At 36.2% G+C, this 27,444-nt stretch overlaps 1 protein-coding gene across 1 annotated transcript in view; it reads left to right on the top strand.

The window, feature by feature from the left end:
• The window catches only part of LOC142984787 (uncharacterized), a 225,412-nt gene extending 203,524 nt beyond the window's left edge, over positions 1-21,888 (top strand). Inside the window, exons 3-16 of the mRNA XM_076132603.1 lie at positions 7,076-7,223; positions 7,935-8,002; positions 8,455-8,602; positions 8,950-9,062; positions 9,806-9,920; positions 10,592-10,719; positions 11,168-11,283; positions 12,423-12,532; positions 13,242-13,381; positions 14,518-14,613; positions 15,250-15,381; positions 15,663-15,779; positions 16,702-16,815; positions 17,176-21,888. Of these exons, the coding sequence (XP_075988718.1) occupies positions 7,076-7,223; positions 7,935-8,002; positions 8,455-8,602; positions 8,950-9,062; positions 9,806-9,920; positions 10,592-10,719; positions 11,168-11,283; positions 12,423-12,532; positions 13,242-13,381; positions 14,518-14,613; positions 15,250-15,381; positions 15,663-15,779; positions 16,702-16,815; positions 17,176-17,279 (1,649 nt within the window). The 3' untranslated portion in view covers positions 17,280-21,888. The remainder of the gene's footprint in view (positions 1-7,075; positions 7,224-7,934; positions 8,003-8,454; positions 8,603-8,949; positions 9,063-9,805; positions 9,921-10,591; positions 10,720-11,167; positions 11,284-12,422; positions 12,533-13,241; positions 13,382-14,517; positions 14,614-15,249; positions 15,382-15,662; positions 15,780-16,701; positions 16,816-17,175) is intronic.
• The last annotated feature ends 5,556 nt before the right edge of the window (positions 21,889-27,444 follow it).

Here is a 27,444-nt window from a genome sequence, read left to right as displayed (position 1 = left end):
AAATACGCTCCAACGAGCTTTAAAAAGTATTTACCATAATTATGAAAAAAATATTAACCCATTCTCGTCGTTAGGGATCAACAAAAACAGGTAAAAACAAAAAAATAATTAATTAATTAGCATCGGAATATTTCCCGCGATTCTCCATTAACTTCCAATATGGCCGACTTGTTTACGTCACACGTTTTAAAATGGCGGTGTTTTTGCGCGCCAAAAGTGTTTACTACTAAACCTTTTGTTTTTAGTGATATTTAATTAAGTTTATTTTTATTTTAGAGGAATAGCTGCTATAAATACTCGCCTCCCACGTTTAAGGTTAAAGTTCAAATGGGAAACAAATTTAGATATTCTAATTTTCCAAGCTAAACATACCTACTAACGTGTTACAAAAACAGTTATACTAATTTTAATTTTAATTGAAGAAAATGTTGTTTTGAGACATATGTATATTATATGAAATACTATAAAAATGTTCTATGAAAAACTGATTAGCGCCTCTAGTGAATTCCGTAAGAACTAATAAATAAATTTAACCTATTAATGCCCCACTGCTGGGCAAGGGTCTCCTCCCTTAATGAGGGGGTTAGGCCTTGAGTCCACCACGCTGGACTAATGCGGGCGGCATTGGGACAGTAAAGGGCTAAGAAATGATGGAGACGTTAAAGGATAAGGTAATCGTTTTATATTCAAAATTACTATAACTACAAGTTTACAACCAAAAATTACCCATACACATAGTAATTACTTGACCGCAATAATTAGTTTCCATTCAAAAACTTATAAATGGCTCTCTCATACACGTCCATACAAAATTAATTAAAACCTAATGTAATATCGGAGAATGGATGTATGGGATGAAAGGCGGAACTAAGGGACATAGTGCCATTTCACTCTAGCACAGAGTAAATTAGTACGAGTGAGCGAGACAGGCGAATGAGGCAAGTTCATTAGACATTCAGAAAATGGAACTCAATCATATTATTTCCCGGCGCGTTTATTTTGAATGCTCTTATTCGGAAGTGAAGAATGCAGGTTTTAATTTCGAAATTGTACTTCGAAAAATATACTTTCAGTGCGATTTTTCAGCGAATGGGCTTTTACTATTTTTCATTATACAAAGTTCATAGTTTCCTCAGTTGGCTTAACATCTGCTCTTGCTAGTGGCGCTCATCGGTTGGTAAACGGTCAATGAGTTAAGCAACCTTGGCGCGGACTTTCCATAGATGGGTGACCGCATAGTAATATTTGAACTGAGCGTCTCCGTGTTTCGGAGGACATGTAAGCCAATGGTTGCTTAACCCACAGATCGTTTACCGAGCGGTGAGCGCGGCTGGCTATGAACGACTAATAGTAATACAATTCGATGTGATTTGTATTTTCTTTTGTTTGTTTCTGGTTTTCCTATAAGTATGTACAAAATCCTTGTCGTTAATTTACTTTCCCCCGGTTTCTGAGGTACACTTAACGGTAGTTTATTTATTCAATAGCGTTTAAACTCATATAAAAAAAACGCAATTGAAAAGATAAACTACCGCTAAATATACTCAGAAACCGGGGGTTTATAATTTCGTGATTACACTCTCGCATACAGCCGTCTCAGTTGAAACGCGATTAAGTACAGCTTTGACAAACGACGTACACTCGATTACACGTTGCTTTTATTATATCACACAGTTTTATGTTTCCTTTAAGTTATATTTAGTTAATCGGTTAATTCCGGTAACATTGTTCAAAGATTGTAGTTGATTGTAGTTGATGGTGAAGTCTGGGGTTCGATGTTAGAGTCAAGACTTGAGAGATTCAAAATGTTATACAGTGGAAAAAATATATACTTACTTTATCTATGTATGTCTAGAATTCAAATGAAAGAAATCTATACTAATATTATAAAGCTGAAGAGTTTGTTTGTTTGTTTGAACTCACTAATCTCAGGAACTACAGGTCCGATTTGAAAGATTCTTTCAATGTTAAATAGCCCATTTATTGAGGAGACGATCAATAGGAGCAGAGCAACAGTAAAAAATGATACAAATATGGCGAAAATTTTGACCCATTGTCTCTTATGTGACGCAAGCGAAGTTGCGCGGGTCAGCCAGTAGCTTTATAAAGGAAAGAGGAAAGGCCCTTGCCATACAGTGGGACACATAGATGGCTAGCAAATGAATGTGTGGCATTGATCAAGTAATCTATTCTTGGTTTATTAAAACATATTTCTATACTTCTTAAACACATTAATTTTAACTACGTAAAACGATGTAAAACTGAACTTGAATATCTGTAATTTGATTTCTCTCGTGTTCCTCGCTTCACATGTAAAATTTTGATAAAATTTCATTAGCTTTTTATGTAGTGTAAAGGACATTTAAAAGTATTTCTGAAAGATATGTCAGATTTAAACGTTACTTAAACTTGAGTGCCGTTAGTCCCAGATAATATTTACTTAAATATCGTAAGAAATAAAATTAATAAGAACAGAATGCACAGTACATTGCACATTTAAATGTAAATCTAGAACGGTCATGAGAGCTGTATTTATTTGCAGTTAATAGGAATATTAATGAAACAACGTCTGTTCTTGACTGTGAGGCCGTTTGTACAAGACTCTCTTATATTCTATTATTATAGAAGTAAAATTTATATAAATAATTGTTGAAACTGTTCATTGCAAAGTCCAAATGCTTCGGCAAATATTTAATAGTTAGTACATACATACATATTATCACGCCTATTATACCCGAAGCTATAGGCAAAAGTATACGAAATACATATTCCGCCATTAACAATGTTAGTCTAATAGAAACCTAGATTTTGGTTACATAATAGGTCGCGGAAAAAGACTTTTCGCATTATAGTATGTATGAACTTGTAATTTTTTTTTCTGTACTCAAAAAAGCTCCATATTTGGATACCTCACGATCTCACTGAAAGAAACCTAATGAACCGTGTACTCATTTGTGATTCTTGAAGCCAAAGAGATTTTATTACAAGTTCATACATACTATAATGCGAAAAGACTTTTTCCCCGACCTAATATATACTACTGACTTTGCTTTGAATATGCTTGATATAAAAAACGAGATTTAATTCAAAGACCAACTTAATATAAATATTAACACACATATATGTAAAGAACAGCCGTGGTAAATAATACGTGTCTTGGGAAATAATACTTGTTATGTATATGTGCCTCGCGGGACTTAGCTGTCATGTGTTACTGGGTAAAAGTAAATGGGAATGTGTTTGTGTATCGAAAACCATACTTGTATTTCATTTATTTACTTATATTGTAAATGAGGATGGCTGTCTGTCTGTCTTATACGCTTTTTCTGGTAAACTGCTGACCTGAGTTTGATGCGAATGTGTTTGTCGAATCTATATTTGTATTCCGTTTCCTTACTTATATTGTAATTGAGGAAGTTGGTCTGTCTGTCTGTCTTTTACGCTCTTGCTGGGGAACTGCTAAGCTGATTAAAAATTAAATGATTATTTAAATGGTGATAGATTCTTTGTCTGGAATAAAGGTAGACATCTTTGTTTACAAGAAAATATAAGCCAGTGTTTAAGTCGTGAGCCGAAGCTTGTTTGACATGCTTTTCCGTCTAAATATTCATAATCGATACAGCCGTATCGATTAAGGACAAAATTTAATTAAATAGATTGTAGAGATGCAGGCAAAATCTAGATTAATGCAAAACGCTTTTTGATTTCTATCAGACTATTAAAATCATTTTGGCTGTTGTTTGTATCAATCCAATGCAAGACAATTCAAAAATAATTAATCATTTACAAGTTATTTTTATTTCTAATACTCATTATAACAATAAACAGTTTGCTAGCTGAAAGAAAAAGCCTAACTTGCAACTGTAATCGACGCGGACGTCGCATTTCCCCACCCAACAATTTTATTACCCCTCAAACGTCACAATCAATTAAAAACTCAAGACACGCAAGTCTTATATATAAATATACATAAATAAATATAATATATTCAGTAAAATTTATAACTTAATTGTCCATCTGTCTGTCACCCTACAAAATTGTTTTCGACGCTGCAATTTGAAAACTAATTGTAGATCGTTTTAATAATTGAATATATTTGTCTACCTGTCAAGAGCTTTTAAGACGCCATCTTGGAAATGAGGGGGGGTGACAATTAATTTTATGATAAATCGGTGAATACCATTCCTGGATTAATTAATATATATTTGTTTTATAAGAATAATGTAAATGAATTGTGATAAATTATGGACGATGATGAAATTTGATTAAAGTCATATTTTAAGGAATTTTTTGAGGCGTTAATAGCCAGTTGCGCTCACCGGTCGGTAAACGATTTGTAGGTAAGTAGTGAGCAACCCTTAGCGCGGTCATTCCAAAGATGGGTGACCGTGTAGTGGTATTTGATCTGGGCGTCTCCGTGCTTCGGAGGGCACGTAAAAAGTCGGTCCTAGCTGTTATCGATTAATACAACTGTCGTTAAGCATCGTCAAAGGCATTCGGGCGACATTTTTATATTTTTACCGCCACAGTCTTCATTAAATAACCCTCACGTGTCTCAACAAATAAATAAATGTATTCTTCAGTCTCGTCCGTCCATTGTTCATTCACAATATAAAGTATATCGATTGTAAATATTAATGAAAACCTCGCTACGTCCCCTGGAAAACAATCAGCGAATCACATTATTGCAATTTGTGTAAAACAATTTCATTTCTTTATGAATTTTTCAGTACGCGTGTAAATATTATATTTTATTTATTGTCGAAGTTCACTATACATGTGAAAGTCAGTGTGTGTGTGTGCTGTTTATAGCTAAACTGCTGAACTGATTTTTATGTCATTAATATCCAATTGATGAAGACTTGGTGTCACAAACAACTGTAGCGCCGCGTGTGGTGGGTTCGTATCCCACCCGGGACAAATCTTTGTGTGACGAACACGAGTATTTGTTCTGAGCCTGGTTGTCAATGTATCTATATAAGTATGTATTAAGAAGTATATAAGTACGTTTATCAGTTATTTGGTTGCGGTACAAGCTCTGCTTAGTTTGGAATCAAATGACCGTGTGTGAGTTGTCCAATAATATTTATTTATTTTCCGATTCTATGCATATACCAAATTTCAGTGCATTCTATCCGGTAGTTTTTACGTGACAGCGTAACATACAGACGGAGTACAGACAGACAGACAGACAGACAGACAGACAGACAGACAGACAGACAGAAAAGAAAATTATAAATTGCTGATTCGGTATCAGTATCCGTTACTAAACATCCCCCATTGTTTTTTTTTTAAATATATTCAATGTACAGAATTGACCTCTCTACAGATTTATTATAAGTATAGATATCCACTATAGAAAAGTCCTAGGTATAAATAGTGACAATTACATAGATGTACATAGATAAAACCACGCCAATTTCCCACAAGGGTAGGCAGAGACCACATAACACAATACTAAACAGTCTCTATATAAAACATGTCGGCTATATATGAGTCGTGTGCGGACTGGCGCAGTAACACCTGGAGTCTGGTGAAACAAAGACGGGACACAATGGTGACGAATCTTTTATACATACTACTGTATTGTACGAGTTATGAGAGGATAGCGGTATACAGTAATATAGAAAATGTGGGAGTAATTCCGTGTATATCTAAATACTAGCTGACCCGCGCAACTTCGCTTGCGTCACATAGGAGAGAATCTATACTATTATTATAAAGCTGAAGAGTTTGTTTGTTTGAACGCGTTAATCTCAGGAACTACTTGTCTGATTTGAAATATCTATTCAATCTTAGATAGCTCATTTATCGAGGAAGGCGATAGGCTATATATCATCAAGCTACGACTAATACGAGCAGAGTACCTGTAAAAAACGTTACAAAAACGGGGACAATTTTGACCCATTCTCTTATGTGACGCAAGCGAACTTGCGCGGGTCAGCTAGTAAATTATAATAAGTATACCTAATATGTATTTTTATAATTATCTATGTCTGAGAAATTAAACAGTAGATACATTTTAAATTTTTACTTGGCAAGTTTTCGAGCAAATGTCAAATGTATTTTTTCATCATTTTATCCTGTTACCCGCGCACTCTTTTAACTTAAACCACGCCCCGCACATTGAATTCTTTACAACTATAAATTAGTACGTAAAAAACAGGAACAAAAGCTGTAACTAGGTACTAACCTAGGACCTATTGTGGCTAGACCTATTGTTTTAAGACCTATGCGAATTCAATCAATTAAAATATACGGTTCATGATTGTCCGTGTGAAGCACTCTTTGACAAATGTTAGGATTTATTTAGAAATAATGAGTGCTTAGATGTTTACAGCTTTTTTTATTGGAAATGAATAAGCAGGTTTTGTGTTGAGTGAAACTACGGCGGGGAAAAATGTAGGGGAGTGATGATTTATGATTTCAATCGGTAGTATTTATGTTAATTGATTTTATTTTTGCATTTCGTAAAAATAGTAATATGTTGTGCGACAAGGCCGCCGATTGTACATTAGTATCTTATTTATATTTAAGATTTCACTGTTTTTTTTTATTGTGGTACATTGTGGACAATAAAGAGATTATATTATTATGTTTAATAACTATTACAAATGCGATTTTTATGTGTTCTTAAATCAGACAAAAACTGCTCAAATTACGTTTAGCTCATATATTGTTAATTTTTTACTATATACTTAGATTTTTATACGGCAATAATCAAGTTATTATTAAGCTAGTCATATTATTCTAAATTGATTATATTTATTGCAACACAAGCTTCCACCCGTGACTTTGGCTGTGCCATGATTTACCAGAGTAAAAAGTTATATGTGTTAATCCAGGTTATACCGTATTTACCAAATTTCCTGAAATCTATTGAATACTTTTGTCGTAATACAATCCAATACGACGATACAAAATACGTATTGGATACGTGATAAGTGTTTTGGAGTCGTTTTTTGCTACAAATATGCATCCAAACATTAAATCTTTCGCATTTATAATATTTGCATATTTTTGTTGTCGTTGTTATAATTCTTTTCCAAGCTAAGTTTCTTATTGTCTGTTCCAGGCGGCGGATGCAACTTCCCCGAGGGCTGGACGGGCGGCTGGTTCCAGTCCGGCATCCCGGGGCTCATCTACATCAACTCCACCAACATGCAGGGCAAGGGAGACTGCGCCGAGACAGACTCCAATGACAAGTTCCTTGTTTACGACAGGTACAGTCTTCATCACTACACAGTATGAAGTAAAATCTGTCGTTAGCCTATTTGATCACGGTAGTCTCAAACACTACTTAAAGAATATTAATTCGGTTAGAACGATGGATAAAGTATTAGGTCGGGGAAAAAGTCTTTTCGCATTATAGTATGTACGTATGAACTTGTAATAAAATCTCTTTGGCTTCAAGAACCACAAATTAGTACACGGTTCATTGGGTTTCTTTCAGTGAGCTCGTGAGGTACCCAAATATCGAGCTTTTTTATGTAGAGAAAAAAATATATTACAAGTTCATATATAATGCGAAACGACTTTTTCCCCGATCTAATAATAATATTATTAAGAAGGTGTAAGAGTGTGTAATTAATGAAATTACTTAGGGTTTTGTTTTAGTTCTATTTAGTTTGTGGTCAAAGAAATCGAAAAAGTTGAGTACTGCAATTAGAAACTGGCTTCCGGCAGAACAATGTTCTTCTAATATGTAATTGTAAAATGTAGGCTATTTATGCCCCACTACTGGGCACGCATCTGCTTGCAGAATGAAAGGAAAGGCTCTAAGTCCCTTTTACATAACCTTCATCAATTCTTTCCAATAATTAAATCAGAAGCTAACCAAAAATATTTTCTTGAACTTTTCTTACCTAAATTTTCAGTTATTTTTGTTGCCTTGATTATTTTGTATTAATATATTATATATCGTAATGTTTCAGGAATGAAGACTGCTACAGGTGTTTGGTGATACACGAAAAGCACAAATATGTATTGCAGTATAAAGAAAGTGAGTACAATTAAAGTCTTTTTCCTTTGTATTAAATATTTTAAATAACCTTAATCATCTGCAATCAAGTATTTTTCCACATTTCCTTGAAGGCAACGGTAAAAAATATGCAAAATCGAAGTAGTCAACATCGGAATTTTGATTTCAAGGTCTCTAGTTCGATTTTTGTGTCACGAAAAATACTTTTCGGTGCTTCTGGTTTCTATTGGAGATTTTGTTATTGTAACTAGAAATAAAATAAGATAATATTGCTACCCTGTATCTTTTTGGCGATAAAATAACTCTATAACATTAAAAACAATAATATAATCGACTAAATATGTACGCTTGTATTTTGTAAACTATTGCCTATATTTCTAGGTTATAAAACTATGATACTAAAGCATACACCTTAAATATAACAGGCGTATTTTCATGTATGTTTGTTTAACCAAATATTTGTTATTTCCCAGCGTACTGCGGCCAGCGCGATTCGCTAACAACGATGTGCGAGTCGATCACGGGCGACGCCGCGTTGTACTCCATGTTCAGGAAGGAGCCCATGCCGGAGCCGCAGCCCTGCCCCTTCCATCCAGCACCCTTCACATTCACGTATAGTCGGTCAGTATACTAACAGAACCTTTTTAGCCTTGCTCTTTATGTCGCACGGCTTATATTAGGTCGGGGAAAAAGTCTTTTCACATTATAGTATGTATGAACTTGTAATAAAATGTTTTCTCTGCACAAAAAAGCTCGATATTTGGGTACCTCACGAGCTCACTGAAAGAAACCTAATGAACCGTGTACTCATTTGTGATTCTTGAAGCCAAAGGCATTTTATTACAAGTTCATTCATACTATAATGCGAAAAGACTTTTTCCCCGACCTAATAAACTAAATTATAATTGGTAAAATTACAAACTAATTACAAAATACTTGTGTTTAATTAAAACGTGTTATATTTCTAGTGGTTCCGGCGACTGCATGAACCCGCCGTCTCGCGCGGAGTCCTGCACGGATGACTCTCGGCTGCTGCTGCGGTACATGGCGTGCCCCGACGTGCCCGGCACTGAGAGTAACAGTCAGTATAACACATTACTTATATTACAGTCATCTTGGGTAACTTTGAAGCATTTGGGTAACATTGACAGTGAGAATTTGAACTAGTTTCGAATATTTTTTCATATGAAACCAACACAATTGATAAAGGTTTTGTAAACTTTTATCAATTGTGTTGGTTTCATATGAAAAAATAATCGAAACTAGTTCATATTCCCTCTGTCAATGTTACCCAAATTATTCAAAGTTACCCAAGTTGACCACTATCTTCTATATAGAATATAAAACTCAAAGGACTGACTGACTGACTTGCCCCCGGTTTCTGAGGTACATTTAGCGGTAGTTTATCTATTCAATAGCGTTTAAACTGATACAAAAAAAAAGATAAACTACCGCTAAATGTACCTCAGACACCGAGGGATAGTGATCTATCAACGCACAGCCCAAACTACTGGAACTGGGCTGCAATTTGGCATGCATGTAGATGTTATAACGTAGACATCCGCTAAAAAGTATTATGATTTTACCCCTAAGGGGATAAAATAGAGGATGAAAGTTTGTATGAAACTTTGTCAAATGTTAACCGATCGAGCTGAGACTTGATGACGTAGACATCCCCTAAGAAAGGATTTTGATAAATTGCTCTGCCATCTACCTCTGTGACGCGGCTCGATTCCCCGGTCGGGCAAAGTGTTATTAGTATTTTCTGATTACGAGTTCAGTATTCGATATTGTAAATAATATGTATTTTCATTCGTGTTTCAGTGGAGGAGCTGATCTGCCTGGCGACGTGGAAGGAGGGCTCCACGAGGTACTTAGTAGGCCTCATCTCACAAGTTCAGAGAATGAACACCATCGCTACTGATGAGGATATGTACAGGTATTACTTGTTTATTAACGATTTTAAACTCGGTCTTAATTAACGTGGCTTAGTTAATCGTGTTATATCCCAGGTAACTGGGTTGTGGAGGTCAGATAGGCAGTCGCTCCATGAAAAACACTGGTATTCAGCTGCATCCGGTGAGACTGGAAGCTGACTCCAACGTATTTGAAATAAAGGCTAGGTTTATTGACACGATAGCAAAGGTGCCGCCAAACAATTTTAACAATTTCACGGGATTGTGTTTGTAGAAATTGGTTTGTTGACTGAGTTAACGAAAAATTATTAAACTGGTACTCGTACAAGATTCATCTGAAATGCTCAGGCTATGTAATTTTTTTCGTAAATAATGTTGAAATTGTAATAATTACAGACTGAAATATTTTATTGGACAATCATTTGATAGCAACAAAAATACGAAAGTGTGACGTCACTACACAGTATTTCGATACTAAAATGTGTTTGAGACATATTATAAAGAGTAGCTGATTTGACTGGCAATCAAATACCCAATTGCGGGGTATTTCGCTTCGATCGCTCGATTGTTAGAACAGTCAACCGAGAGTCCTCTGCACTCTGTCTACATTCAGTTTGCTTTCTAAAACACCTACTTGTTTGTCAACACCTATGTAGAGTATCACTTTATTCTAAGTATTTTCTCATGTTTTCAGGTGTTTCGTATACAAGGGCAACCACGCCGACAAGACGGTGACGTACACGATAGCTCAGTCGGGCGACGCCACGTGCAACGGGCTAACTTCCTCTGTCGACGGCTCCAGGACTATGAAGCTTACTAACAGTATGTATATATAAGTAATTACCGACTTAACCGACTTTAAGTAGGTCGATTTAACCGACTTTAAGTTGGTCGACTTAACTGTTTATAAGAAGTTAATTTAATCGACTTTAAGTTGGTTGACTTAACCGACTTAAAATCGTCAAAGACGCTTTACTTAAGTAAGGCGTCTTTGAGGATATTTGGAATGTCGATTTAACTGATTTAACCAATTTATAATTGTACTTTAATTAAGTCGACTTAACCGACTTTAATTCAATCGACTTAACTTAAGTCTTATTGAATAGGAACTATATTTTATTTTACAAATTACTTTACGTGAACCTTTTTCAAAAAAGCTACGAAACCAGGTCACGCTTGGGCTAATACGTGCTAATTTCACCGAATTGACTCAATTATTTTCTTCACAAACTACAAACGTAAATCCTAATCGAACCCACTACCGTTTCAGTCGACGACGAGCACAACCGCTGCCACTTCCCCAGCTGGATAGTGGAGCATCACAAATGGTTCAGCCTGGACCACAAGCATCAGTACAAGTTTACCACTAAGAATGCTACACTCAAGGTAAACTATAAATAAATAATAAATTTAACCTATTAATGTCCCACTGCTGGGCAAGGGTCTCCTCCCGTAATGAGGGAGGGGTTAGGTATTGAGTCCACCACGCTGGCCAAGTGCCGGTTGGGGACTTTGCATGCCCTCAATAAATGTATTAAACAAATTTTAGGCATGCAAGGTTTCCTCACGATGTTTTCCTTCACCGTTGGAACTAGTGATAATTATTTCTAATACACACATAACTTCGAAAAGTCATTGGTGTGTTGCCTCGGGTTCGAACGTGCGACCACTTCCGTGGGAGGTGTCAAAATAAATAATGAATTTTCAAATTTAAATTCAAATTATTTTATTCGCAGAAAATATGGTACAAAAGTTGGTTATCAAAATAATACAGTATCACATATTTTGCCATTAAGACATGCAAATATTAGGCATTAAACATTATGTAAAACTAAAACTAAAATTAATATATTATAAATTTAATCCATTAATGTCCCACTGCTAGGTTAGTGTCTCCTCCCGTAATAAGGGAGGGTTTTTTATCTCATCGGAAGAATGATAGCAGTTTATTTTTAAAAATTGGCCAAGTGCGAGTCGGAGTCACGCACGAAGGGTTCCGTACCAAAAACTACAAAAATAACACGTTTATTGTATAAGGACCCCCTGAATATATGTAGGATCGGCGGACTAAAGAACATAAGTTAAAAAATTCGATATTTTTTTTATTAGGTCTCTCGACTTCAAATAATTCAATACGCCATCTGACTAAAGCACTTAAGTCACTGAGAAATAATTACCAGCATACTAAGTGGTGTACCTTATCAGCCTCGCACAATTTGAAAATTCCAAGACGGAATAAAAAAAACTTTTTTTATTGTTCCTGTAAAGTTCGACTTTTTGACTTATGTTTTTTAGTCCGCCGACCCTAGATATATTGTTTTAATTTTTAGTATTTTTTGTTATAGCGGCAACGAAAATACATCATTATTTTGTGAAAATTTCAACTTTCTAGCTATCACGGTGTATGAGATACAGCCTGGAGACAGACAGACAGCGGAGGCTTAGTAATAGGGTCCCGTTTTACCCTTTGGGTACGGAACAATAAAAATGGCAAGGTTATTAATTAATGTGATGTGTATTTTCAGATTGAGGACCAAAACGGCAACATAGAAGAGAAGCGGATAGTGTGTCACTCGATATTGGAGCAAGTTGAGAAAAACTACGTGAAACTCGTCGCTCATCTCACTAGGGGATGGTGAGTACCACACATTTATATATTTGTTTTACATAATACTGCCAATACCGCGCAAAAAATTAAGGTTTGAATCCTGAAAAAATATTTACTAAGAATTTCTGAGCTTATCTGGAGTTAAGAAGTTGAAGTTGTAGACTTCCGTGCTTCGACGAGCAAATGTCGTTGTCGTCGGTCCTACGACTCACCTCATTGCTTGTGTCACTGTATTGTCCCACCGGACTATGACAGCGATGGAATAGAGACTGTACTTGTGTATTGTGCACACACTTGGATATTATAAACAAAGCCCTTTACAGTCGGCCAGTTCCAATAAATTTTGCCACCGTAGCCGAATATTAGCTGTTTAAGTTTTGTAAAAATCGTAGGAAGTGGCGCTTTTTGGTAAAGAGCGTGGTTTTTTCCTTGTTCTCCCGTTTCAAGGAATATAATATTATTTTATCATAGAAAGACATTATTGACACGCCAGTTGCGTTCACCTGTTAGTGGGTTAACCAAACCATGGCGCGGTCATTCTGGATCGGTTCATCATGGTTGGGTATAGAGATATTTCAACTAGGCGTCTTCGTGCTTCGGAAGGCATGTAAAAAGACAGTCGAGATACAGATAGCCACGTCAAAGTCACTAGGTTGATCACTAACCATGCGTGAGAAGATAATAGAAAAGGCTTAATTTAATGTAAGTAATATTGACGTGTATGTAATGTCCGCAGTGAGTCAGGTCACGTGTGTGTCCGCGTGTGGCGGCGCGGCGGCGGCGTGCTGGAGCTGCAGCTGGGCTCGACCCTGGCTCCGGCGCCGCAGGCCGCCTGCCAGGACCCGCCGCGGTACACGCCGCATGTCACACTTATCAGTGAGTAGCATTATTGTTATAAGTACTACTATTATATACTATATGTAGGTTTCCGAGATATAGCGAAAAAAGTATTTCCACCCCCTTTTCTAAGATGGCGGCCGGGGGACCAGAGTGGCGACCCCACAAACTTCAAGTTAAGCTTCTATTGACCCCCCTACATGTTCCAAAAATAAAATTGTGTCCTCTAAGAAATGTAAAACTCATGGAACATTTCAATGGACTATTTCATGATATCTTAATACGAAAATTCACATCGCAATGTCGTTTCGCGACCATTTCTGTCATCGCAAAATGTTTATGTGCTCACACACTACAGCCAGGCACCTATAACACACACTACACGTTTTATGAAAGCTAAAGCCGCTTTGCTAATGATGAATTCAAAAGGGACCTATGGTTAAGACAAACATTCAACCTTTTTTTTAACCCATTAATGTCCCACTGCAGGACAAGGGTCTCCTCCCAAACGAGGGGAGGGGATAGGCTTTGAGTCCACCACGCTGGCCAAGTGCGGGTTGGGGACTTTGCACGCCCGTAATAAATGTATTAAACAAATTTTAGGCAAGCAAGGTTTCATCACAATGTTTTCCTTAACCGTTAGAGCAAGCGTCAATTATTTCTAAAACACACATAACTTTGAAAAGTCATTGGTGTGTTGCCTCGGATTCGTACCCGCGACCACTTGCGTGAGATGTGCCAACTTAAACCACCTACAACTTAAGTAACAATAAAGAACTAACCAGATGCGAGTTGACAACAGAAATTCATCATCTGTGAAAAATTTTACTGCTCAATTATCACAGCTCATGGTATACAGCCAAGTGACAAACAAACAAAATAGCGAAGTGTCAGTAACAGATCCCCGTTTTACCTTTTGGGTATGAAAAGGGTCCAATAATACTTCAATAAATAACACCACATTTTATCATCACAAAGCTTTTTATATCTTAACCCTCTTATTCATAAACACATTATAAACTTATTTTAGTTAAAAAGCTACTATAATATGTTTTCTGTTTTTCATTTCGCTAAGGAGTGAAGGAAACAAAACATTTCATAACTTCATATATTTTTATGCATAAGAGGGTAAAAGTATAGTAACATGTTTTAACATACATATTGTACTATTACAGCGACGCAGTTATCGCCGCAGCACTGTCCGATGATGGGTCGCTACACCGTGGTCGACTCGCTCGCAGACCGACGAAGGAGACGACAGAAAGATATAGGTAATGTCACTATTAACTATTTCAATTACGAATAAATATGCATAACATTATTTGCTTCTTTATATAGGTTACTAGCTGACTCGGCAAGTGTTGCTTTGCCATATAAAAAAAAATGTGTCACTTAGGTGTATGAAAAGTAGATGTTGGCCGATTCTCAGACCTACTCAATATGCTCGCAAAATTTCATGAGAATCGGTCAAGCCGTTTCGGGGGAGTATGGCAACGAAAACTGACGCGAGAATTTTATATATTAGATGATCATTTTGGATTAGATAACATGATATACTAACCCCCGGGTTCTGGGGTACAATTAACGGTTCATCTATTCAATAACGACGAAACTCATACAAGAAAAACGCTATTGAATAGATAAACTACCGCTAAATGTACTCAGAATGTCTCCGAGGGTAAGACCTTGTCGATATTTGATTGAAACTAAGATATTTCCATACACATATTATTATTATAATCTACTTTAAAGATATTACCAATGTATATTTCTTAATATAAACAAACTACTTTCGACGTAGCTATTTTAATAAATTTCATCGTTTCCGGATGATTTACAATAAAAAGTTTTAGTTTAAAGTCGGTGTTTTTATTTAATTTTATAAATGTGTGTTTGTATGTGTACAGACGAGCCGGGCACATCGGTGGGTGAGACAGAGAAGGCTCTGGAGTGTGTGATGGGCGCCTACGACAGCGCCAGCATCGGCTGCGGGGCTGCGCAGGACACCATCGAGTTCCAGTCCGCGTGTACCAGCACAGGTCTGTATTACCAACCTATACATGTAATCCATTTCTGTCCCAGTGCTGGGCAAGGGTCTCCTCTCTATAACTATGTTACGTATATAATAATTCCATAACCTAGTTATGAAGAAGTTTTTTATATCGAAACATAGTTTTTAAACTCCGGCTTGTTCGGACTTTTACCATTGAGAGTTGGTAAATCTTAGGTTTTACAGGAAAATCTTAGGATTTCCACAGTTCGGGCTTTTACAGTAACATATATAGTGTTAAATTGATACTTATGTATGTCTGTGTTGCAGTGTACACGTGCTACGGCAACTGGCGCGAGGGTTCCCGCGGGCTGGTGGTGGCGGCGCCGCGCGGCTCCCCGCGGCCCCACGCGCTGTGCTTCATATACACCATGCACCGCAGGAACGGTGCGTATATACTTTATATAATATTATATGTATATAATATAATTCGTTTCGTATGGGTATCGACCCCAACCCGTACGGGTACTAGGCCAGCGTCGTGAACTTAAGGCCTAAGCCCTCCCGAACGAGGGAGGACAGTAGAACAATCGTGAATAGAAAAAATAATATGTAAGTGATTAAAAAAAATTACGCTGCTCTACTAATTAGTCGAAACTCAGACAAAACGAACATTTTAATGATCCTGTAAAATTGATTAAAGTCTAGCCAACTACAACGTCTGGAGTTCAATTTCAGTATTGATCCATTATTCCGTATTTTCGATAATTATAAATTTAACCCATTAATGTCCCACTACCAGGCAAGGGTCTCCTCCCGTAATGAAGGAGGGGTTAGGCCTTGAGCTCACCAAGCTGGCCAAGTGCGGGTTGGGGACTTTGCATGCCCTCAATAAATGTATGAAACAAATATTAGACATGCGAGGTTTACTCTTAAGAATATGGCTATAAAGTCTTGGTTTCTTAACATTTATTTGAGCCTAGACTTTTTACTTTTTTTTTTTTTTTAATAACCCATATCTGTCCCACTGCTGGGCAAGGGTCTCCTCCCAAACGAGGGGGAGGGGTTAGGCCTTGAGTCCACCACGCTGGCCAAGTGCGGGTTGGGGACTTTGCATGCCCTCAATAAATGTATTAAACAAATTTTAGGCATGCAAGGTTTCCTCACGATGTTTTCCTTCACCGTTAGAGCAAGTGATAATTATTTCTAATACACCCATAACTTCGAAAAGTCATTGGTGTGTTGCCTCGGATTCGAACCAGCGACCACTTGCGTGAGAGGTGTCAACTTGTACCACTCGGCTAGTTACTCTTAGGAATATGTTATAACGATGTCCTGTATTGTAATCGATAATGTTTGTGTATTTCAGATTCAGCGGGCGGCGCGGTGCAGTACCTCTCTGTATCGGGCGTGTCGGGCTCGTGCGACCGCAATGTAATACCGGGCCTGCAAGGTGATAAGGCCTACAACCTAACTATAAACAGTACGTATATCTTCATTTAATGTACCTTTTATTCTTAAGTTAAGTTTAATAGTTAAAAGTGACAGAGAATTATGTATTCTTCTGCATATTTTGAGTTAAACGCTATTTCTTAAATTAAAATATATTAGCGTTTAATAGTAGTAAGTATTTTTTTATTTAGGGTGTATATTCGTGGCATGTTTTAGTATTGAATTCTTTAAAATTCACTCGATCGATTAGTATGTAAATTCATATTCAAATATCTATACGTAACTATTTTAAAAGAAATCTGTACTTTAATTGTGTATTATAACAAGCAAACTGGACCGATTTTGTCTGGGTACGTTTGTTGATATATTTATTGTTATTTCGTGTGTCCAGGTAAGTGTGAGCAGACGGGCATGTTCGGCAGTGCGGCGCGGCGCGTGCTGCCCGCGGCCGCGCTGAGCCTCGCGCTGGCGCTGACCCTCGCCGCGCTCAGCTGATGGCCCGCGCGCTGAGCACGACCTGCCGCCACACACCACGCCACCTGCCTGCTACTATGTGTGACTAACTACTTATTTATGATTCTATGTATTTAATGCCCCGTTCATATATACTTTGTTTAAGATTTAAAATATGTGTTTAATGTTTCGTTTATATATACAGACGTGTGTACAATAGCATTGACTAAAGTTGGAAATTAGCAAGGTGAAGTACACAGTTTTTGGCCCTGTTAGCGTATTAAAATCTTATAACCAGCTTCGCTCGATTTAAAAGCACATGTTACAAAAAACATTTACAACTTTTACCTACAAACCTTTTTCTTCAAATCACTCTACTTAATTGATAACAAAACCGTATCAAAGTCCATTACATACGTTTTTTGAAACGGACAGTAAAAAACAACTTAATCCTACGCAAAACTATATGAAGCTAAAGTAAGAAAAGGTTTTCGAAATCCACAACGAACAAAACCCTTTCTACAAAATCATAAGCCTAACCTTTTTCAAATATTGACACTTATGTTAGTCGTAAGAATAACTGAATCTACCATTACTTCGGCCTAGAGCCTTATGAGAAAAGCTAGCAACAAACTTTTCTTAAATCTACTGTTAAATGCACGTATTGTCTGTATCTATAAACGAAACTGAATCTGATATAAATTTCAACTTTTGTAAATCACTATAAAAATAATTTAAGACTTCCTTATGTTAAGTGTAGTACTAAAGTGATTTTATAGTCCTCCTAGCCGATATAATGCAGGACTTTGTTGTCTGTCGCGCGTGTGTGCACAATACACAGGTACATTCTCTATTCCATCACTCATAGTCCGGTGGGACGGATAACCGACACGACCAGTGAGAAATCAAATGAAAAGAAAATTTTATCCATGGGTCTTTCAGAAATCTAGATTTTTCTGTGCCTGCATAACTTACTTGGGAAATTCTGTCATATACTAAAATCCAGTGATCATTATAATATAATAATTACTTTAACCCATCACTGACATCCAGAAATAGGGAGGGGTTAGGCCTTGAGTCCACCATACTGGCCAAGTGCAAGTTGGAGACTTAGAGATCTTGCGTTAAAGAACTCTTAGGCATGCAATGATAATTATTTTATTTACATTCGTAAATATAAAATACTAGCAAAAAATCGCTTTAGTACTCACCTAAAATACATTTAAAACCGTTCTATTAAATTAATTTACTGTATTGTGCATATAATATCAAATTATGTTTAGCGTTTCTTTTTTATAATATTCGCAAAATTCTTAACACATAGTAAGAACTATAAAAAGTACCAATATCGTGGCATCGGCAGCTTTTAGAAAATTACGATTAAATGGCAACACCGCGATCGAACTGTCAAACGTTAATGTTGCCATGTGACAATAAAAAAATATTCCATTCGTTCAAATTGTTTTTTCGGTTGTTGATTTTTTTTTTTGTAAAAATTGTTTTTTGTTTTTTTTTTAATTAGTGTTGGGTGGGATATTTTTTTATTGTCGTTAGGTTAGAATGGAACTAAACAATGTTATTTGAAACGAAAACAACGTGATGAATATTGTATATATAAAGAAATGGTATAAGAGGCGGTTACAGAGAAGAGAAAATATGACGATTTTTAATATAAAAGTTACTTATGTCGTTTTATTACTGTAATTCTCGACGCAAATGGACTTACGACTTTTTGTAATCAACGCAGTTACGTCACTAATATCACGGTGTTGTAATATAATAAAAATATAATTTATTAATCAGTGATGGCAACACTGTAGTCGCAGTCGCAATTGCGTCTAGAAATTTAATATTTTTATTTTTTAAACATACTTAGGTAGTATATAATAAGATTTACGTCATATTAGTACAAAAAGTAACTTGCGATTTTTAATCGCACACGATTATTTAGTCTTACTTTTAGTTGTATAGTTAAAAACGCTGTAAAAGTTGAATTACGCGAATTTTAAATTTCATTTTGCGTATAGTATCATAAAAAATTTGCTCAAAAAAAAAATCGCGCGACTAATCGCAAGTGTGATTTTGTCCTAATATGGCGTAAGTCGGTCTGTACAATATATTATAATGGTTATAGTGAAAAAAGCGCTTTCGGGAAAGTATACACTATACAGTATGCTAAGACTAAAATAATAGATAGAATTAAAAATTAGATAAAAAAACTATGCTCAGGCAATTATTTTGTTTTATATAAACGTCCATTTTTTATCGAGTTTTCCTTTTTTTCGTATCTTTTTAACTATTTTCTAGGCGGGATAAGAGTATTTTTAACAAAATATCTAACTTTCGAAAGACGTACAATAAAATAGGGGAAAAAGTTAATTCAGAAACTACTTTCTACCCCTATTTTGGTCCAATGCTAAACTTCGGATGTTCAACTATTTCCATGCAAAATTTCATGAAAATCGGCTTATGAGTTTAGCCGTATAAGCATAACAAACAGACAGACATTCTTTTTTTATAAATGTTTTATTCAGTCTCTAAAAATCTAGTTACCTTTGGCCGGTCCAAAAAGTAATTATTCTATATTATAGGCTATTTTATAGCAAAAATGTAATACTCGACTCTTATTCCGCAAATTTTTCTTTGTTTTTGTATATTATTATTTATTAATTAGTCATTTTATAAGTGTTTTCAATTTTAATATTAATTTAGGGCCGTCAAACACTACTTCGAAAAAATATCTACAGTTTTACAAACATACATTCATGAAACCTAGATCCCTACTTAAAAAATGCCATTTCGCTTTTTGTAAGAATAGTGGCAAAGTAAAAAATATTGAGTTCGTATGTGAACCCATAAAGCTACATAAATGTAAGATACTCAAAGTATCTTGTAAATCTTTTCTGAATAAAATAAACAGAATTGGCTAAGCCTGTTTCATATACCAGTGACAAATTATCTGTCAAATAAAGTATGATGTTTGCTATAAATATTTTGAGATTATAAACTATCAATAAATATAAATAATCACTATCCCCCGGTTTCTGACTACATTTAGCGGTAGTTTATCTATTCAATAACGTTTTTTATATGAGTTTAAGCGCTATTGAATAGATAAACTACCGCTAAATGTACCTGAAAACCGGGGGTTAGTCGTTTAGAACATAGACTGCGAAAGTTACTATATACTATACTATACATTTTTGTAACATTAATTACTGATACTCTGCTCCTTTTGTTCGTAGCGTGATGATATATAGCCTATGTCCTTTCTTGGGTACCAAAATATCTCCATACCTTTCATGCAAATTGGTTCAGTAGTTTAGGCGTGATTAAGTAGCAGACAGACAGACAGAGTTACTTTCGCATTTATAATATTAGTATGGATTTCGATGGAAATATACTACCAGTGAGAAGAATTTCTGAAAATCTTCTAGTTTTTGACGGCCCCGCCCATTTTTGATATTTTACTTTTTATCTTCTTTCTAACCCAAAATCAATAATGACCAACAGTAGTTATAAAAATATACATTTGCTCATACGAAAGTAATTGATTTTTATTTATATTATGTGATAAAATTAATTAAGGAATTTCGTTCTATACATTTGGGGAGATTTTGCGATTATTTCAAAATTGTCCAACCGATTTTTTATAAAACTGAATTATTTTCATTAAAAATCAATCTCGCGATTTAAAATAACAAAAAATAAAAGTCGCATTTTCTTGCGACTTTTTTGTCGCAAAGTCTACCCGTGTGTAAAGAACCTTAAATAATGTAAATATTATCAAGTTCCTGTATGCTTTTAGTTGAACTCAAATGTTTAATTTGTGATAACTATGCTGCTAAGATTGTCGATGCTTGCCTAAAAATCTTGTTTTTTATAAAAGAAATACATAAATATGTAGCCGAAGAGACTATTGTAAATACTTAGCTGGATAATCTATCAAATGTTCGCCGTGGCGATTGAGTCGCGCGACTTAGTCGCAGAAAAAAGTCGCACAAAAAAATGTTACAAAATTTCACCCATAGATAGAAATATTATATTTTTAAGTCGGAAATCATAAATAACGATGCACATAGTTGACGTTTAGTATAGAACTAATTAGACACATGCGACTTTCAAACGACTAATCGCAGCGACAAATCGCCAGTGCGCGAACGACCTAAATGTAAACGCATTTTTTAAATACAGGACGAAAGTATTAATTTATATAAAAAATAACTGGAGATAATAATAGTTGATAACGAAAAACGGACATTTTTAAGGAAAAAAAAATTGATAAATGTTTTTTTAAAAGAATTATTTAAGAAAACGTGTTAATTGCACTTATAATGTTAAAAAAAATTGAAATCACTTAGTGAGTAAGCGCTTTCTTTTATTTATTTATTGTATTTAAGCGAAATTCGACACGATGTGAATAAGCACTTTATTTATGTATAAATATAAATCTATTGGAACATTTTTGCGTGTAAATAAGTTAATTTTCAGCTATTTTTTGTGATACAATTCGGTTTTATATGAATATGTATAGATTTCATGTTGTTCGTGGCGTTAATTTCATTTCTATTTGGCCACAAGATACGACTTGTAACTATAACGTGTAAGCCTATTATTATATTTTGATTACTGAAATATATTTGAAAAAGAATATTTTGTTTTATTTTGATGACCTCAACAACACTATCTTCTTATCGTATGGTTAGTGGTCAACCAAGTGCCAAAGTGGTTCAAGACGAAAGAAACCGACTTTTACGTGCCCTCCGAAGCACGGAGACGCTTAATTAATTTACCACTATACGGTCACCCATCCACCGTATAACCGCACTAAGGGTTGCTTAACCTCGTTTACCAGTCATCGAGCGCAACATGCTTACATTTTATCTTGAGGGTAATTTCTACTTTCTACATCAGCCGCCGCCGCCGCCGCTATCTAGAACGCTCATATTTTTTCAATTTACGATATGTTTAACATAACCAGATATTTCATACTCAAGTATGCGGTCACCCATCCAAAAAATGACCTCGCCAAGGGTTGCTTAACCTCGTTTACTGACCAGCAAGGGCAAACTGCGCGACTTTTACATATTATTTCATTTGGGGGTAGTTTCTGCTTTCTGATGTGATATCTTCCTGGGACCCTTGTCCATCGCGGCGTCACCACGCTATAGGCATGTATGTGGTCGATGACCCCGCTAGGTAACGCATCCATCGCTCTCTCACACTCCACCATGACAACCAGCTCGCCGCCGCCGCCGCTATCTAGAACGCTCATATTTTTTGAATTTAGGATATGTTTAACACTAACCTAACTGAAATCGGTAAGACATGTATAATATGTATATCCTTTGCAACACAACCATATTAAACTTACTTGAACATTAAACTGAGCTCTTGGCTAAGTAACAATCGTCGCACAGATCGATCTCTGAGGTTAAGCAACGTTTGCCGAGGTGGTTCTGTGGATGGGTTACCATGTTACATCGAATTCCTCCGTGTTTCGAAAGGCACGTTATTGTGGGTGCTATTTTCGAAGGTCAATACCACTAGTCAGAAGCATAGAGGTCTGATATATGGTCACCCATCACCGGAATGACCGCACCGAGGGTTGCTTAACCCACGGTTTATAGATCAGTAAAGTCAACTAGGAAGGCTTTTATATAGTCCCTTCAAAGTAATTTCTCCCTTCTGATATGATAGCAATGACAATCAGCTCTCCGCCGCCGCCGCTATCTAGAACGCTCATATTTTCTCAATTTACGATATGTTTATCACTTTAACCTAACTGAAAATTTCTGACACGATTGCTTTCGGTAAAGGCATACGCTTATCCTTTGCAACGCCTATTCAACTTCCTTGAAGAAGATCGATCTCTGAGGTTAAGCTACGCTTGCCAAGGTTGTTCTGTGGATGGGTGACCATCTCATACATATTGAGTTTTTCACTCTCTTATAACAACCTGGAACTACTTCTTTCGTGCCTCTAAGCACGGAAACACTCAGTTCAAACACTACTAAATGGTCACCCATCTCTAGAATGACCTCGCCAAGTGTTGCTTTACCCAGCCTAAATAGTTCCTACAGAGCCCGCTAGAGGCACTTAACAGGTTTTCGTGTAAAATTTTACAGAAACACAGAAAATCTAGCTAGCAGCTCTCCGCCGCCGCCGCTATCTAGAACTCTCATATTTTTCACACTTACGATATGTTTATCACTTTGACATAACCGAAAATTTCTGTCACAATTTAACCTTTGTAACACCTATTAGACTTCTTCAACAGTCAGTAGAAGAGCTCGTGGCCAAAGATGGATCTTTGAGGGTAAGCTACGCTTGCCGAGGTTTGTCTGTGGATGGGTGACCATCTCATACATATTGTGTTCTTTACTCTCTTAAAACAACCGGGACCGACTTATACGTGCCCTCCGAAGCAGAGAGACGCTTAGTTAAAATACCGCTATACGGTCACCCATCCATAAAATGACCTCGCCGAAAGTTGCTTGACCTCGTTTGCTGACCAGCAAACGCAACTGGCTATGCCTACATTTTATCCTTGGAATAATTTCTACCTTCTACATCAGCTCTCCGCCGCCGCCGCTATCTAGAACGCTCATATTTTCTCAATTTAGGATATGTTTAACACTTTAACATAACCGAAATTGGTAAGACATGTTTATCCTTTGCAACACCTATTAAACTTCCTGGAACATTAAACTGAGCTCTTGGCTAAGTAACAATCGTCGCACAGATCGATCTCTGAGGTTAAGCTACGCTTGCCAAGGTTGTTCTGTGGATGGGTGACCATCTCATACATATTGATTTGGTCACTCTCTTATAACAACCGTGAACTACTTCTTACGTGCCTCGAAGCACGAAGACACTCAGTTAGAATTCCACTATACGGTCACCCATCCATAAAATGACCTCACCAAATTACTTAACCTCGTTTACTGATCAGCAAGCGTAACTGGATATGCTTACATTTTATTCTTGGAGTAATTTCTACTTTCTACATCAGGTCTCCGCCGCCGCCGCTATCTAGAACGCTCATATTTTTAAAATTTGCGATATGTTTAACATAACACGATATTTCTAACACAATTGTTTTTTGGTTAGTCATAAGAATTCCTTGAATATTCAGTTTAGGAACCCGTGGCTAAGGATTCTGAGGATGGGCATCTCAATCTATGAGGTTAAGCTACGCTTGCTGAGGTTGGTTTGTGGATGGGTAACCATTTTATACAAATACTAGCTGACCCGCGCAGCTCCGCTCACGCTTTCTTGTTTATATTTAATACCGTGCATTTTCAAATTTATTCACCTTTTACACTTTCTACTGAAGGCGTCTCTTGGTAGTTTTTCCTCTCTTGAAGACGACTCTTGGTAGTTTTTCCTCTCATGAAGACGTCTCTTGGTAGTTTTTCCTCACTTGAAGACGTATCTTGGTAGTATTCCCTCACTTGAAGACGTCTCTTGGTAGTTTTTCCTCTCATGAAGACGTGACGAAGACGTCTCTTGGTAGTTTTTCCTCTCTTGAAGACGGCTCTTGATAGTTTTTCCTCTCATGAAGACGTCTCTTGGTAGTTTTTCCTCACGTGAAGACGTCTCTTGGTAGTTTGTCTTCACTTGAAGACGTCTCTTGGTAGTTTTTCCTCACTTGAAGACGTATCTTGGTAGTATTCCCTCACTTGAAGACGTCTCTTGGTAGTTTTTCCTCTCATGAAAACGTCTCTTGGTAGTTTTTCCTCACTCGAAGACGTCTCTTGGTAGTTTTTCCTCACTTGAAGACGTATCTTGGTAGAATTCCCTCACTTGAAGACGTCTCTTGGTAGTTTTTCCTCTCAAGAAGACGTGATGAAGACGTCTCTTGGTAGTTTTTTCTCTCATGAAGACGTCTCTTGGTAGTTTTTCCTCACTTGAAGACGTGATGAAGACGTCTCTTGGTAGTTTTTCCTCTCTTGAAGACGGCTCTTGGTAGTTTTTCCTCTCATGAAGACGTCTTTTGGTAGTTTTTCCTCACATGAAGATGCGTCTCTTGGTAGTTTTTCCTCACGTGAAGACGTCTCTTGGTAGTTTTTCCTCACGTGAAGACGTGATGAAGACGTCTCTTGGTAGTTTTTCCTCACTTGAAGACGTGATGAAGACATCTCTTGGTAGTTTTTCCTCTCTTGAAGACGGCTCTTGGTAGTTTTTCCTCTCATGAAGACGTCTCTTGGTAGTTTTTCCTCACTTGAAGACGCGTCCCTTGGTAGTTTTTCCTCACTTGAAGACGTGATGAAGACGTCTCTTGGTAGTTTTTCCTCTCTTGAAGACGGCTCTTGGTAGTTTTTCCTCACTTGAAGACGTCTCTTGGTAGGTTTTCCGCACTTGAAGACGTCTCTTGGTAGTTTTTCCTCTCATGAAGAGTTTTTCCTCCTACTACTAACACCTATTAAACTTCCTTGCGCATTCAGCTGAGGAGCTCATAGCTAAGGATTGGTTTCTGAGGTTAAGCAACGCTTGCCGAGGTTGTTCTGTGGATGGGTGACCATCTCATACATATCGAGTTCTTCACTCTCTTATAACAACTGGGAACTACTTCTTACGTGCCTCGAAGCACGAAGACACTCAGTTAAAATACCACTATACGGTCACCCATCCATAAAATGACCTCGCCAATGGGTTGCGTCAGCGAGCGCAACTGGCTATGCTTACATTTTATCCTTGGAGTAATTTCTACTTTCTACATCAGCTCTCCGCCGCCGCCGCTATCTAGAACGCTCATATTTTTATCACAGAATTTACGATAATATGTCTAACATAAGTGCGTTTGGTAAAGCATATTATGTTTATCCTTTGCAACACATTGAGAATTCCTTGAATATTCAGCTGAGCTTGTGACTAAAGATCGATCTCGAAGCTACGCCTGCCGAGGTTGATCTGTGGATGGGTGGCCATCTAATACCTATTGAGTACTTCTTACGTGCCTCGAAGCACGGAGACGCTCGACTCAAATATGCGGTCAGCAAACTATAGAATGATCACGTCTGGGGTGGCTTAACTCACAGATCGTTTACGTAATAGTAAGCGCAACTGGCTATTATATAGGCGTAAATAAAACACAGTAAATAATTTTTCAATTTATTATTTTGTTCAATGTTAACCGATTAGTTTCTTAAGCAAGTTACAGTATGGATATAGCGTAGCATAGTATATTTCTATAACAATTTACAGCATTCAAATCTGACCGGGCGAGAACAATACTATGAAATTATACACTCGCATACACAGTATCATGTCTCGCCGGCCATTTTTAATAAATATATTAAATATTAAGTATTTTACAGAGTTTCACGAACGAACACACAAAACTTAAAATGATGTATTTATATTATCTTTATATAAATACAAAACGGATGCAATGTTCTTCTTAAAAAATTACTCGAGTACAAAACTTATCGCTTCAATGTATTTTTAAAATATACGATTTTAAATACACTTATTATGACAATTATGAAGGCATTTCTTTATATAAATTAATTTTATTTTTACACAAAGAAAAATGCAAAAATATTTTCTTTTGCATAGATAATGAAAATTACACTCCATTTTTTTTATTAGGCAGAAAGTTGTTAGATGAAATTATAATTCTCATAACGTTATTTTTAAATAGCATTTTTTGTAAATGCATATTTTTATGTGATTTATAAGAAATTCTGTTATATTGATTCTTCTCTGTGATATGTCAAATCAGGTCTGCATTTCGAAATATGATATCAATGTAACTTTACGCGAAATTATAACGTTATAACAAGAAAAATTATTAAAAATAAACTATAGTGTTAGAAGATGTACAATGATTTTACTAAACTTAAATAAGTATACAATTAAAATTATAACTATAACTAGAAAAAACACAACCTGCTATTTAAATTATTTTCTTTTCTGTTCACGACTTACTTCATTTCGTTGTTCACATTTGCAAAAAGAAAATATTTCGAATAGCTATAACGAAATAAGCACCTTAGGGTATAAAATAACAAATAAGAATTAGACTAAATTGGGACTAGACCACAGGTCGACTAGAAAACGTTACTAGATATCGCAGCAAATATTAAGAATAAAGCAGTTATAATTTTAAGTTAAATAGCTTGAAAAAAGACAGCATTTTTCTAAAAAATCTACATTTTGCTTATTTAAAAAAACTTAAAATTGTTTCTCGTTATTAAAA

Source organism: Anticarsia gemmatalis, chromosome 28 (genome assembly GCF_050436995.1).
Source record: "Anticarsia gemmatalis isolate Benzon Research Colony breed Stoneville strain chromosome 28, ilAntGemm2 primary, whole genome shotgun sequence".
In the NCBI taxonomy this organism is placed as follows: Eukaryota; Metazoa; Arthropoda; class Insecta; order Lepidoptera; family Erebidae; genus Anticarsia; species Anticarsia gemmatalis.
The sequence above is the reverse complement of the archived record's forward strand: the minus strand, read 5'-3'. Positions and strand labels throughout refer to the sequence as shown.